At 40.4% G+C, this 14361-nt stretch overlaps 1 protein-coding gene across 1 annotated transcript in view; it reads right to left on the bottom strand.

The window, feature by feature from the left end:
* JARID2 (jumonji and AT-rich interaction domain containing 2) overlaps positions 1-14361 on the bottom strand; it is a 211095-nt gene that overhangs the window by 43278 nt on the left and 153456 nt on the right. Inside the window, exon 5 of the mRNA XM_066558193.1 lies at positions 2097-2273. Within this exon, the coding sequence (XP_066414290.1) occupies positions 2097-2273 (177 nt within the window). The remainder of the gene's footprint in view (positions 1-2096; positions 2274-14361) is intronic.

The raw sequence follows: 14361 nt of genomic DNA, 5'->3' as shown, positions 1-14361 counted from the left end.
TCCCTGGTCTGCCTTTGTGTGTGGTCTCATTTAAAACAGACACACAGGAACCAGAACCTACTTCATTCACATGAAACAAAAATACTATTGGCTGTCAACCAACATAACAGACACTGAAGAATGGGAATACCCCTGGGTAAGAAAATTTTAATTAAAAAAAAAAAAAGGAGAAGAAGAAAAAAAGAAATTACAATGACGAAGGAGAAGCAGCTGTCTTCTCTGGGAATTCCTGTTTCTTCACCTTTGTCAAAACATCTCACATTGTCTCCTATGTATTTTATAAAGGTCTTTTGCAGCTCTATTAAAGCAGCAGCTTCATTTACACTCTCTCTGATCTATATTGATAAAGATTATGAAGCCATTATATGGCTCATTATGTTTGCCTTTACTTACCCCCAATTAAGATTTCAGGTGTCTCTGGTTTTGAGCTAATTTCAAAGTGGCTGCCATCTGGGACATTCTCGTAGAACACCATCAGCTCCTTTTCCAGTGATATATCACATTTAAAACTCTAAGGGAGCAGCTCTGTTACGTGCAGCCTCATTTTCCCTATGCAGAGTTCTGTGCCTCTTATTTTGGGGGGGTTACTTAGAAATCAATCCTAAATGCCAAGTTTTGATCTATGGCTGGTAAAGCATTAAAGCTCCTGGTCACAGCTGACAGCTGAAATGCTATTAGGCACAACATCCCCTTGCAATTACCCACAAATCATTCACAAAAAGTGAGTTTTTGAGCTTGGGTGTGCAATAAAAACAGATTCAGATGCAGTCATGAAAAAAATTTTGGCATATGTAACAAAGGCACCCTTTATAGAAAACTCCCTTTTGAAAGGCAGAGATGAGGATCAGCACAATGAAGTAATTGGGATTTACTAATCTCTTCTTTGGAGCAAGGCAGCATGAAAGAACAAACAGAGCAGGCACAGGTCACCTCTGAAAAAGTGCACTGTGAAGACACCTTCCTCTCAGTCCTCCTACTAAAAGGATAAGAGCTGAAGGGGCAGTCACCAGAAAGAAAGATTCTCATGGAAAACTAATAGTGAGGAAGGGAACAGAGAGCATAGGCTACATTTTGAAACTATGTGAGACAGAGATAGCACAGTTATGAAACAAGAGCTCCTGCTGGAGCAAAAACCACATCATACAGGAGGCTGGCAGGGGAGCATTACAGCAGGCTCAAGAAATTTTCATCACAGCTTTAAATCTTCCATTATACAGTAGGCAATATTGCAATATATGTGGATCCATTTTTCAAGATACGGCATGAGGACATCGTGACACAATTACTGTGCAATTAATGCAGCTTTTGCTGATTTGCAGAGAAATAACTGACTTGAAAAAGTTTCTTCCATAAAATTTTTCAATCAACAATATGAATGTGGTATCAACCTACTGCAAGTGTGGTCTCAGTACTGCATAAGAGAAATTAAGTGTTGCCCCTGGCACGCATTTTGATAACACTTATGAATGCTTATATTTAACTTTGATCAAATAAAGTCATTCTACATTAAACATCAGTCTCACAAAAGCCAGAGAGCGTGACTGTGTCCATGTGTGTCTGTGTGTACCTATATAAATACATCTCATAGAATGACAGGATTTTTTAGGTTGGACAAGATCTTTAAGATCATCAAATCCAACCACAAACCTAACAGAGCCGAGTCCACCACTAAAACATGGCCCTCAGTGCTTCATCTACATGACTTTTAAATACCTTCAGGGATAGTGACTCAACCAATTCCCTGGGCAGCCTTGACAGCCCTTCCAGTGAAGAAATTCTTCTTAATGCCCAATTTAAATCTTTCCTGGTGACTTGAAGCCATTTCCCCTGGTCCTATTGCTTGTTACATGGAGAAGAGACTGACCCCCATGTCAGTATATACACATGTGTGTGTGTATGTAATTCCAGCCCTGCAGTAGTTCTGCCATGGAGTTCAGATTATCAGAAAAAAGAGGTTAAAGCACAAGATGCTAAAACTGCATCTTATTCCACCACTTTTTCAATCAGACCCAGAAGGACAGACAAGGACTGAGCACATTCAGCTCATAAATTTCTTTACTGGGGGGTGCAGGAGAACAGCACTACTTAGGACCTACCTTGCCCATTTGGTACATGTTTATGCGTTTTTCCTTTCCTAGGGGTTGACTGGCATGATGATGAAGCATTGTTTGTGGTTGTTTTTGTGTCCTCTGTCTCCTCCTCCTCCTCTTCTTCATCCTCATCATCCTGAGAGCTTCCAAAATATACCATGTTGCTGGGCAGGGCTGGAGAACCTGATCATTATAAAGAAATGGCTCATTAGCATCATCACATTAGCTTACTGCACTAACCATATTGATCATAACCTACTTCAGTGTCCTCCACAGCAAGGGGAGAGTGGGAGGTCAGACCAGTGCACGACTAACTAGAGGGTTTTTATTTATTAGTTTTTACCAACAGGATATGCATGGTTTTGAAAAGCAGGGTTCTCCCCCCCTCAAGCACATTCTATTCATACTCCAGACAATCAGTCTTACTACAAGCCCTAATTAATAACTCTGTGTATTCAGAAAAGGACTAATGCACATGCTTAATTTCAAATGCGTGCTCAAGTGCCTTGCTGAAATCTTAACTCACAACTAGGAGCTTACAGCTTTTCCAAACAGAAGAAAAAAGAGCAAAAAACCAGTCTGTGCCACAGTGATATTTTTAAGTTATCATCACAATAAAGCATTTAAAGTTCACAATGCTTTGCAGACCTCTACAATATTGCAAACAATATTTTGCAGAATTCTGCAGTAAGAAACAAAGAGAAAAGTGAAGACATTGAGAAGTTTATTTGCATGGAGGATTCCTGGCAAAGGAGAAAAGAGAGGAAAGGCCTTCTGATTCCCTGTGTGCTCCTTTTGAGGATGCTGCTTCTCATCTCTTGACTACTTTTCCCATGATGCTCCCATGATTTTTAAATGTACAAATACTGATGACAAATAATGGGCACCTTCCCAGGAGCTCAATATCACTTTCTACTTCAACATGAGCCCCCTGTCCATCCCCCAGTAGTGCCCTAGGAGCCCTCTAGTTATTCCCAAAGAAAAATTTCTTTTAAAGAAGGGAAAAGAAGTATAGTCACACACTTGGATAATAGCAACTTCATTTGTTTTCCTGCAGCTAAATAAAACAAAAGGACAAAGAGAACTGGGCTAGAGACCAACACAAGGTAGTGGCTATTTGACTGCTGCTTCCTTAGGAAGCACTTCTGGCTTCAAGCTCTTCAGAACTGCAATTCTGTGTTTGGTTTGCTCTTGAGCTGTTGGTGTTGCCACTGCCAACAACTAACTATAGATTATTTTTTGATTGCATATTTCTGCTTCCACCAGGGTTGTACAAAATATTCTTATAACAAAATACTCTTATAACTATAAACATCACTTTTTAATTAATGAATTACCTAAATATGGCACAAAAACAGAGACAGGCTTTCTCCAATGAATAATCCATTCCTAAATATACTGGTTTTAATTGGGATGGAGTTAATTTTCTTCATAGTAGCTGGAACAGGGCTATGTTTTGGATTTGTGCTGGAAGCACAGCTCATAACACTGGGATGTTTTAGCCATTGCTGAGCAGTGCTTGCATGGTGTCAAGGCATTTTTTGCCCCTGTTTTTCATGCTGCTCTACCAGCAAGCAGGCTGGGGTGCAGAAGGAGCTAGAGGGGACACAGACAGGATAACTGACCAAAGGGATATTCCAGACCATAGGACTGTTCTCAGCAATAAGAGCTGGGGGAAGAAGGAGGAAGGTGGGGACATTCAGTGTTACACCATTTGTATTCCCAGGTAAGCATTTTATGTGATGGAGCCCTTCATCCTGGGAATGGTTAAACACCTGCCTGCCAAAAGTGAGTAGCAAATGAATTCCTTGTTTTGCTTTGCTTGCGGGTTTGCTTTGCCTAATAAACTGCCTTTATCTCAATCCATGAGTATTCTTACTGAAAACTGACCCTTCCAATTCTCTCCTTCATCCCACTGAAGGCTTAGTCCCCACCTGTAAAGATGTTGGCTTTGCCTCTGTAACAGCCCCTTCGGAACTGTGGCTGCCTCGGGGAGAAGCAGACAGAAACTCCTCGCCAGCATCCTGTGCTGTGTGTGAGTGGTAGCCCTGGGACAGCCAGGATAAACACTACAGCAGCATTGAGGGCATGATGATTCTTCCCCCTTGAAATTGTGCATTTTTCCATCCAACTAGACAAGAATGTATGGACACATACAGTTATCCTAGGGGAAAGGGATTTTGGATGCCACAGCTCTTCTGTTTGTATAGACTAATGATCCAATTAAGACTGCTGACATATTTCACGGCATGGAAGCTGCAGCAACTTACAGAAACAAAAAACCTTCACATTTTTTATGCAAGCCCAGAACTTTCTGGCACAGTCTAAGCAATCAAACATAGTAGGTAAGAAGTGCTGAGAGGCACATTAATTCTTCTGCTCGTAGGGGAGTTTTAAGTCTCAACAGCAACTAACCAGAAGACTCTAAAATAGTTACTCCTGAGACAGTGCTGCCTGAAAAATAAACTGTTTTTTTCTTCCATCTAGGTGCCCAAATGTGTAGTATGGATGCAGAAACTGTATGCAAGTGCATCAGTTCTTATAAGAATTTGAAGTCTGACACCATCTGACACCATTATGCATTAACAAATGGTGGCATAAAAGAACCTTACTGTTTGGAACCCTCAAAATTAGATTCAAACACAGACTGAAATCCCCCTATTATAATTAAAGAAATAGTCAGAAAATTTATCCTTCTGAGACACTAAAATAGGAGTATAGATATAATGTCTGTTCTCTCAGCTTCATCTTCCTTGGAATTCCACATCTCTGAGATTTTTTGGCAGCTGCTTTAAACAGCAATCAACAAAAATGTATCATCTGCAATGCAAATGTTGTTATTACATTAGCAATCCTTTTTCTCTTTCTTCTTAAACAGAGAATAAAACACAGTACTATGTCAGTCTGTTTAGAAAGGAGGGATAATCTTACCCAAGTTCAAGAGCAGGCACAAACTTCACCTAACTCCTGGTATTCAATCTCTGTAATCTCAGTGCATAAATCTCCTGTCAGAATGACAGTTTTTAATTCTTTCCAATCGAGAACTACGAACAACAATGGTTAAACTGCATTCCTGGGACAGCTGGGACTGTTTGGGAAGTACATTTCCAGAGAAATTAGACTAGCAACATCCAATAACACAGGAGAGTCCTGCTAACGCTCACTTTACTGATCTAAGTGCTCTGCAATATGAGACCTTGGAGAAAAGCTGGCGTTCAAGTCTGGGTCTCCTCCCCTCCTTCCCACCAGCTTTTCCTACATATTTATTAAATGTGACTTGCCAAACAGAAAGAAAGAAAAAAAAAGCCTGGACTTGCACATTTTTGCTCTATTTAAGCATTGTTAGGAATGGAAGACTCAAAGAAATCTTAAAGCTCTGAGTTTTCTTGCCTAATTTTTGTATTGGAACTACTTTTATCCTCATCTTTTATAATACTACTTCAGTTCTGGAATAGCCTCAAGTAATTTGTTCACAAATATGAGTTGAACTGGTAAAAACCACTTTCCACGTTAAGCCTATGTAGCTAAACATGTCCAAAAGGCTGAGAAAACACTGGTTTAAAATATTGAAACAGGCTGGCCAAGCTCAAGACGCTGCAAATTCCCTTTATGAGCAAACTGAAGGGAAGACATGCCTGTAAGTACGCTGTGATTTCATTCAAGCTGAAATGATGACAATTATGCTTATTAAACAACACCTAACGTGTGAGTGGTTTATGTGCACTGCTGGTTTACACCAAGGAAAGAGCTAGGCAACCCCTCCTAAGACTCCTCTTATGGAAATAATACTCAGACTTCTCACGACTGATGAAACAACAAAACTCATAAGAATGAAACTTAACTCTGTGGAGTGGAAGCTATGTAATTACTCATCTTCTTCAATATTGTGTAATAATGATTCCTGTCCTAAATATCCCTCATTCTCTCTGAGATCAGATAGGAATGTGTATGTGATGCCCCATTTGTTACTCAAAGCTACTGATTTATATAAATAATATTAAGAAGTGTTATTGAAGCTAGAAATGTTCTAGACCATTGCCAACCTGAAGAAGAATATGTGCTCAAGAGCTGATTGTTTTTTCCAGCTGTAGTGATTGGTCAAATAAAATATATTGCCCTTCCTCAAAAATCTGTCTGGTCTTCACTGCAAGGTAAGACCGTGGTGGTTTTCCTCACAGACAGACTTGGTTGAGAGTTGTTGCTCTCAGGTTACTCCATGTGTAACAGATATTTACCATGAAAATGATGTGTGACAGCAAGATGATAAAAACCCTCCAAAATGGCATGAGAATAAGGAAAACTGAAGGTTCAGCAGACACATCTGTACACACACATTCACAGAACATAGCATTGTAGGGGCTTCCTTGATATGTAAAATTCACAGATCACTATTCTGCACATTTATCTCTTCCTGGACACACTCAGCAACAGCAACCCATGGGGCAGCAGCTATGCTGGTTCCCTCTTGCACATATTTCCCAGCCAGGCAGTAGGAGTAAATAAAGATGAGCAATTATCCCTCCTCTTCCTCTTGCCCTCCCCAGCACCAAAGTGATTCTCAAAGCCTACCAAGGGTAATATAAAGAGTGACACTGGAAATAATAACCAACAGCAAAAAAGAAGAGCAGCAATGCCATGAATAAAGGGCAACATCTGTGCCTGGGAGGTGGTGCCTGCCAGGTGTCAGCACTCTAGGTATACAATTCCCCACTTCCTCACTTTCCATCCCCAAGAAAACAGCAGAAAAATCTGAGAGGGAGAGAGAGAGTGAGCGAGTGAGTGAGAGAGAGTTACGAGAGCCTATTGCTGTATTGAATTTTACAAGTCTCCTTCTGTGCTGGGAGCCCCCACATCATGCAGGCAGCTGCTACCATGGGCACTGGAACAGATGAAGGGGGAGAGCAGGGAGCAGCCTTCCAGAGCCTGCGGAAAGCACACAAGCAGCCCTCCACCCCGAGAAACACACCCTGCCACCACCCCATTAGCAGGTGCCTGAAAAGCCTGCTCACTCAGCAAATATGATGGCAGCCTAGAAATTAAATTTGACTTCTTACCACTCATTTAGAAGACATTTCATGCAAGGAAAAAGGAACCATCTAGACTATTGGTGGCTGACATTTTTCTTGGCATCAAAAATGGCCTACAGAACATCTACCCCCACCTGGCCTCTTCTTATTATACCTGTGCCACCTCATCAACTGTGGCAGTGTAATTTTTTTTTGTGGGGCCATGTGGTGAATCAGATCAGGGAACTGATTCAGATTAAAATCCCAGACTAAGGAAATTAAAGTCCATTAATAAATACTGTAACTGTAATGTAATGTTACAAGCTCTCAAGAAAAGATTTGGAAAATTTCTATGCACTCTTTTTCTTACTGAATGTGTAGTGTAATATATCCCTTATGTTATTAAACAAAACATTAAATGAAGTATGTTTCCAATCTCATGTAGGCACTGCACATTTTACATTGTGTCCTGATGATGTCTAAGCACACAACTCCTAAATGCTTTCCCTCCCCTCCCTGCCAAGACAGCTGATTTGTTTTGCAGAAATATTTGCATAAAAGCATACACTGTCACCAAAGATCTGGATGGGGCAAAAGTAACATATTGGGAAGGAAGGAGAAGCCATGGCAGAAGGAGTAAGCTGTAAGAAAGGCTGTGAAGTGCAGCAGCAGCAGAGCAGAAGAAAGGAACCTAGATGTGCTGGGGCTGGAGAAAGGTGAGTGGTGAGAGGTAGGCTTGCAGATGGACACAAGCTGAGGGACCAGTGGGGGAAGGAAGATAGAGAAGGGATTACCAACATGAAATGATAACAAATACAGTAAAGTGTACAGGACATTGCAGCTAAGGCTGGCTCAATGCAAGGCATCCATCTGACAGCGCAGTCAACCTGCTGCCCTGGTCCAGACACGTGCCACTCACCTTTTCCTGCTTAACAAGTCTCACAGCTGAGAGCAGAAAAGCCATGACCAAAGTCAGGCAGCAACCTGGAGGGAACTTCCCAGCCCTCTCCCCCTCCTCCAAAACACATGGGGAAAGGCCAAATCACCAAAGCTGGACCTCAGAGTGAGATTCTGAAAGCCTAAAAAATTTGCATGTCTGACTAAGGGATTGCAAGCCACACAGAAAGTCTGGACAGCCAACATAACCCTAGGTACCCTTTCCTCACCAGTATGAGAGCTCCTAGAATCAGATACTACTTACTGCATGTAGCAAATTTTGAGAAAATCATTAATGAGTTGTTTTTTTAAAAATTATTCATCAAGGTTACAATGAGCTATGAATTATTACAGAAAGGGAGGACAGTCAGCTGTTTTAAAAAATTAGATTTGAAGTATGTTTGGCAACTGCTTTCATCAGTATCTTCAGTTTCATTATTGAAATTCTCTCTTGAGTATTTTGTTTTCCCTCCTATTGTGAGAGCAACACAAAAGAAAGCCTAAATATATAGGAAAAAATTATTACCACAACTACACACTAAGTGTGGCCTAACACATATGAAAGAATGACAAATGTATTTCATGTCCTCTTTTACAATAATTTGGTGCTTATACAACAATAAGTACAAAGTAAAATACAGGGGGTTTAAGTCATGGTGATGCTTTTAGCAATTTTCTAGGAAAGATGTCACCCTTTGCATGTGCAAAATTCAGGCTCACTACTAACAGTAGGCAGAATTGATGCTTTTGCAGCCTCTACACACAGATGTGTTGACCTCAGCAGCAAGTGCCTGATTAATAGAATAAACTATACTCTTTTTCAGCCATTTTATTTGACTAATGAGGTTATTACTTTTTTTTTTCTTTTTGACAAATGGGTAGTTCTCTCTCCTAAATTACAGTTATGTTTTGTTTCTCATTAAATTACATTAACTTTTGTCTTGGACTAGCTAAACATGTTAAAAAAACCCTCTGAATTTGGATCTGAAGAGTGGAATCAGAAGTATGGAAAGTGCATATGCTTTGCCAAAAATACTATTTCATTACTCTTCAGAATTAGCTGGCAGTGCTTCTGCAGTATTTACTGAAGTACAAACCAAATGTTTTCATCTGGACGGGATTCAAACCCTGGTATGTTACAACCACAACAAAAATCATCTCAGTCCAAAAGCCTTCTCTGTAATTTGGGCTGTGGTTTCTGCAAAATTGGAGGATTCTTCTCCATGAATTATTTACACCAACTCCCCCTCTAGCTCCTCTTTTTTTTTGCCTTCTAACAATTAAACACAACCCAGATGTGCTTTGGAAAAATCTTAAAGCAATTTAAAACATTAGAATGATTTACACACGGGGCAGGTCAAGGTATGTGGGACTTCAGCCTGCCCCAAAAAAGCACATGGCTTGCCAAGCCCCACAGTGAGCCACATCCAGAGGTTTGGCTTCTCCTCTGACACACAGCCCCATTTTGTGGCTGTAAGCAGGTGGAAAAACCTTGCCTCTCAAATGCTCCTGATGTGCTGGCATCTCAATGCTTAACTTTTAGAGCCTGCTTCGCATTTATTATATGTCCCACTTATTATGTTTTGGCAGGACAATGCCAAATCACTGAAATGCAAATATATGTAATTTATGCCTGCACCTTATGGCTGTTTTACCAAGCCAGGCTAAAGGAGCACTAACTGCATAAATTCTATAGGAAAGAGCAATTGTACTTCACTTGTCTGATTCCACCTGCAGGAACAGTCCCAGAGGGAGCTTCCTGGTGCCTGAGCGAAAGGGAGGAAAAGGCCGTCTCAAATACAGAAATAAAACTGAGCTCCAACTCCTCCCTCTGCTGCCATTGTTCCAATCACAAGGTACCTGGAGTTACATTTAATTTATTGACTAGTGTAGCAACATAACTCCCATTTTCTTCTCAGTCTGTTCTTTGAGCTAGTAGAGCTTAAACCCAAAAGCTTGAAGAAAATTTTTCCTTTTCTAGAGAAATAGAGCAAAGGTGGGGAAATGCGTAATCTTCAGAAAATAAATAGAAGGTCTACTTTCCAAACTTAGCAAAACACTCCAGAGTAACAGAGTACCCAAAATTAAAAAAAAAAACAAAAAACAAAGGGGTGCTTCTAAGAATCTACAATTCCTATCTGACAATCTCAAAGCAGTTTAAATCCACCAGCCTGACTGGATTTTACAGTGAACCTCAAAACCAATGCTTACCACGCACTTCAACTTTATGTTCCTTCCCACCAAGAACAAAACTAGTATGGAAGTTTCAAAGCACTGTGATGACATTCCCAACAAGCTACCAGGCTGTGTTTCATACCCAAGAAGAGATCCTGCTAGGTTTATCCCTAGCATAAAATCAGTCATTTGGATAACACTGAAGCTATGTTATATTCACAGGTTAGAGAAGCAGGCTCAGAGGTTTTTGGCTGGGATGAAGGGCAGGAATTGCCTTTGCCAGAATACTTTACATTGCCCCCTGAGCAGTGAGGCTTTGAATGGCTGATGCCATCACAGCACTCAGATTTTATGCCAGTAGCTCATTCATAATCAACACCCAGCTATGTTGACACCTATATACAGAGTTAAATATTTATCCTCATTTTACAAAATACTAAGCAGCTTGCTGAGGGACTCGGACTGAATCTGTGGCAAATACAAGAGCTAAACCTCAAGATTAGTCTCCCCTTTCAATCAGTTTTCACTGCATCCTGTGGCTTTTTGCAGGGGTAGATACTGGAATCATTAACATCAGAAAGGGCCCAAAAACTGGAAAAGCAAGAAAAAGCTTTCCCTCAGCTGTAGTACTCCCCACAGGATACTCCATCTTACTTCAGCACCTCTTCCCATCTCTTAAATCTCCCAATAGGCACACACTGACATGAAATTGTACCTTCCACTGGATGTCTGGAGTTTTGGCACACCAGCAGCACTCTGTTCCCCTGGGAAGGAACAATCCATGGTGGTGGTCACCAGGGTCTCTTCTCTCTCTGTTCTTCACACAAGGGTTGTTCACTCTGAGAACGTGTAACCACTTGTCCCTGCCAATACTGATTAAATTACTCTCGTTCTAAACCACCATAAGAGTTACTTAGTAGCTTATATTCCATAGATGGCCAAAATGGTTGCATGTATGAGAAACAGCTTATATTCTACACTTCAATGTTACTCCTACCTTTAAAACACAACTTAGAAATTTTGAGGTTACAATTACTAAATGCAAACTTATTTTTATTAAATGGTTTGTGCATTTAAAATTCAACCTAAAGTTTATTCTTGAATTTTCAATCCATCCTAAAATTTTAGTTTCAAATACTGGATGATATAATAACAAAATCAATAAAAATTTTTCTTCCAGTATTTTAAACAAATTATTGTATGTCTGCATGTTTTAATATTATTTTGGAATTATAAAAACTAACCCAGACTGCAAAGAAGCTCATACTTTTGGGCAGTGTCAGCATTTCATTGCTTTGCTTCCAGCCTAATCAAGTTGCAGTGCTTTCAATCTGCCTACTCTGATGTGGTGATCAAGTGTCCATGGTGCCAAAGGCTGGTGCTTCAAGAGTGACCCATGCAAGGCAGCAGCTCTCCAAGGACAGCAGCACACGTTGACTACAGAGCCTGCTGACACCAAACTAACTGGCACACAATACCTTTTGCCTTGCTGAAAAGACAGGCAAATTAACAGCTGTTTTCTAACATGCCCCAAGATTAAGAAATCCCACATTTCGGTTCTGGGGGCTCTCCCATTGCAATCGGAAATCTCTGCAGGTATGAACTGTCAACTTCTCCTATCAGGACTCAAAAAAGAAGACTCAGATCAAAGGCCACTGACCCTTTTTACCACCCAAATATGGGTGTTGAAAAGAATAAAAAGCCTGTTTGAGAGCACACTGCACTAAAAGTTAGAAGTTACTGAACTTCAGACAAACATGCACACTTCAGACAAATATTTCACATAGTGAAATTTTCTGTTCTGATTTTGCCCAATTGTAATAAATCATCAGATTATTAAGTCAGCACAGCATTCAAAGAAAAAGAACAATCACACATTTTGCAGAAGAGAAGAGCCTGAAAACTCAATTTGTGAGATCTCAATTAAACCATTTTTATTTAGGAATCCCTGAAATTCTCTAGCATGTAACTCCCAGAGGCTCAGCTTAATTAGAAAATTGATCATGGGAAAACTTCTTAAAATGTACTCTCCTAATCACAGCCTCCCTGTTATCACCTTTTGCCAAAGATCTACTGCTCACAGGGAGTTGTTTTTCCTTCCTCCTTTAGCCTGATATTTGACTCACAATAGTTTAACCTGTAAATAATTACAGAGAGCAGAGGTAACTTGAACGCACTGTAACAGAAGCTATTAAGAAAAATATGATCAAAAGCAGAAAACACAGTAAAATGAGAGCTGTTGTACAACTACATGGAGATGACATACTCGTATCTACATGCTGCTGAAAGATACTAATTATGCCTCTGGCAAAGGGCATACAGGCTCCTTCAAAGAAGCTATTTAAAGATAAGAACACTGCAGACAAACACTTCAGAGATATCTGTACTATTCTCCTCCTTGTGTTGAAAATTCTAGGTCACAATTTAATAAATTTTTTAAAAACTACCAACCTTTTTAAAAGGAGGATTTTAAAATAATAGAAAGCAGAGGAGCCTTGCCAAGTTTGGTCAGTCTAGAAATGTATTCCAGGTCTCAGATATTCATCAACTGTTACAGCTTGTTCATTGTGCTCCACTTACCTTTTAAGAAGTAATTAGTACAGTGTATTATCAAATCAAGAGTTTGAAAAACAAACTAATTAAAATATGTTTAAAGCCTTTGTGTTCTGGATAATGAAACCAAACAGGTCATCTTGGTTAAATTATTTCCCTTTGAAATTACAGGGTGCTAATGGAGTGGGGGGGAGTTAAAATTATTTGAATCATTAGATTTTCTTACACACAGCAGGACAGGTAAATGGGACTTGTTCTCCTAAGTATGGGATCTTATGCATGTCAAGGGACTTTCTCCCACACTGTCGCATGATAGTATTGCTCCTTCACTGACAGAATTCAGCTGCTCCCACTCAAATAAAACCTCACAAAAACAAGAGTGAGCCATATTGGTGACAGGATGCTTAAATTTCTCTGTTTAAAATCAGAAAATGAAAGTACATCCTGACATGTGAATTAATGGTGGAATTGAGTCCAAGGTTGGACTTGGTGATCTTGAAGGTGTTTTCCACCCTTAGTGACTTGTGATTTTATGGTGTGACAAATTTGCTCTGTGCTTCTGACACTACTGCTGGGTATGGTGGTACAAGGGCAGAGAAGACCACTGAGCTGCATTCCCATCAATCCTGGGAAAGACTCTTTTGTCCAAAAAAAGGCTTTGATCATGAATCTAAGGATTATATCACCAGATCATTTTGATGGAGTTTTTTTGGTTTTTTGTTTTTTTAACTTAAAAAAACATAAGCATTTACTGTCCTGGATCTTATCACTACTACACTTAAGATTTTCAAAGTGCTGATCTTCAAACCTCTAAGTGTGCTCTTTTTTCCATGCAATTGCATGTTGCATTTCATGGTAATAGCACAAAGAGCCAAGGTGAGCACATACAGCCAGACAGAAGTCAGAACAACCACTTGGTCACACCATGCAAACAATTCTGAAACCGTCAACACTGCAAGAAAAATAATAGCATGGAGGTTCCAAATCAAAATAACTCCTTCCAAAAAATCCCAAGTCTTCCTTGCCTATGCAGGATCTTATAATAAGCCGCTGGCTCTTCCCTCTCCAGGCTCACTAGGCAGCACCAGAAGAGTAGCACCAAACTAAGCCCGCCAGTGCCCTGGAGAGTCACCTGTGGGACCTTTCTGGAGCTGGATGTACCAGCACGGTGCTACACGAACTCCCTACCAGCATATTAACAACTAGCTTCCATCTCCTGGTTTTGAAATGGACACATTGAAAGAGACAACCACCTGGAGCTAAACATTCCCAGAGGCCCAATGGGCACAACCTGAGGCAGCCAGGACCTCTTGAAGGACACAGCAGTTCAGGCACAGAAGCCAGAACCATGCTAATACAGGTCTGAACAACCCACTCCTCCCTCCAAGCCACAGCACTCTCCTGCTCCTCCACAGAGAAGCATCCAGGGAGCAGGTGTCCAAGAAGATTCTCCTGCCTCTTTTGAACTGGCTCTTTTCATGTTTTATACAGGGGTGATGCAGTAATAAGCTTGTGGGGGTGCTGAAACACAAAGCTGACAGCTTTCCCTTTCACAGTTTTTCTTCAGACGGTTTAAGCAGACCAAGAACATGCCATGTGTG

The sequence above is a fragment of the Molothrus aeneus genome, chromosome 1 (assembly GCF_037042795.1).
Source record: "Molothrus aeneus isolate 106 chromosome 1, BPBGC_Maene_1.0, whole genome shotgun sequence".
In the NCBI taxonomy this organism is placed as follows: Eukaryota; Metazoa; Chordata; class Aves; order Passeriformes; family Icteridae; genus Molothrus; species Molothrus aeneus.
Note: the sequence above shows the minus strand (reverse complement) of the source record. Positions and strands in the feature narration are given on the sequence as shown.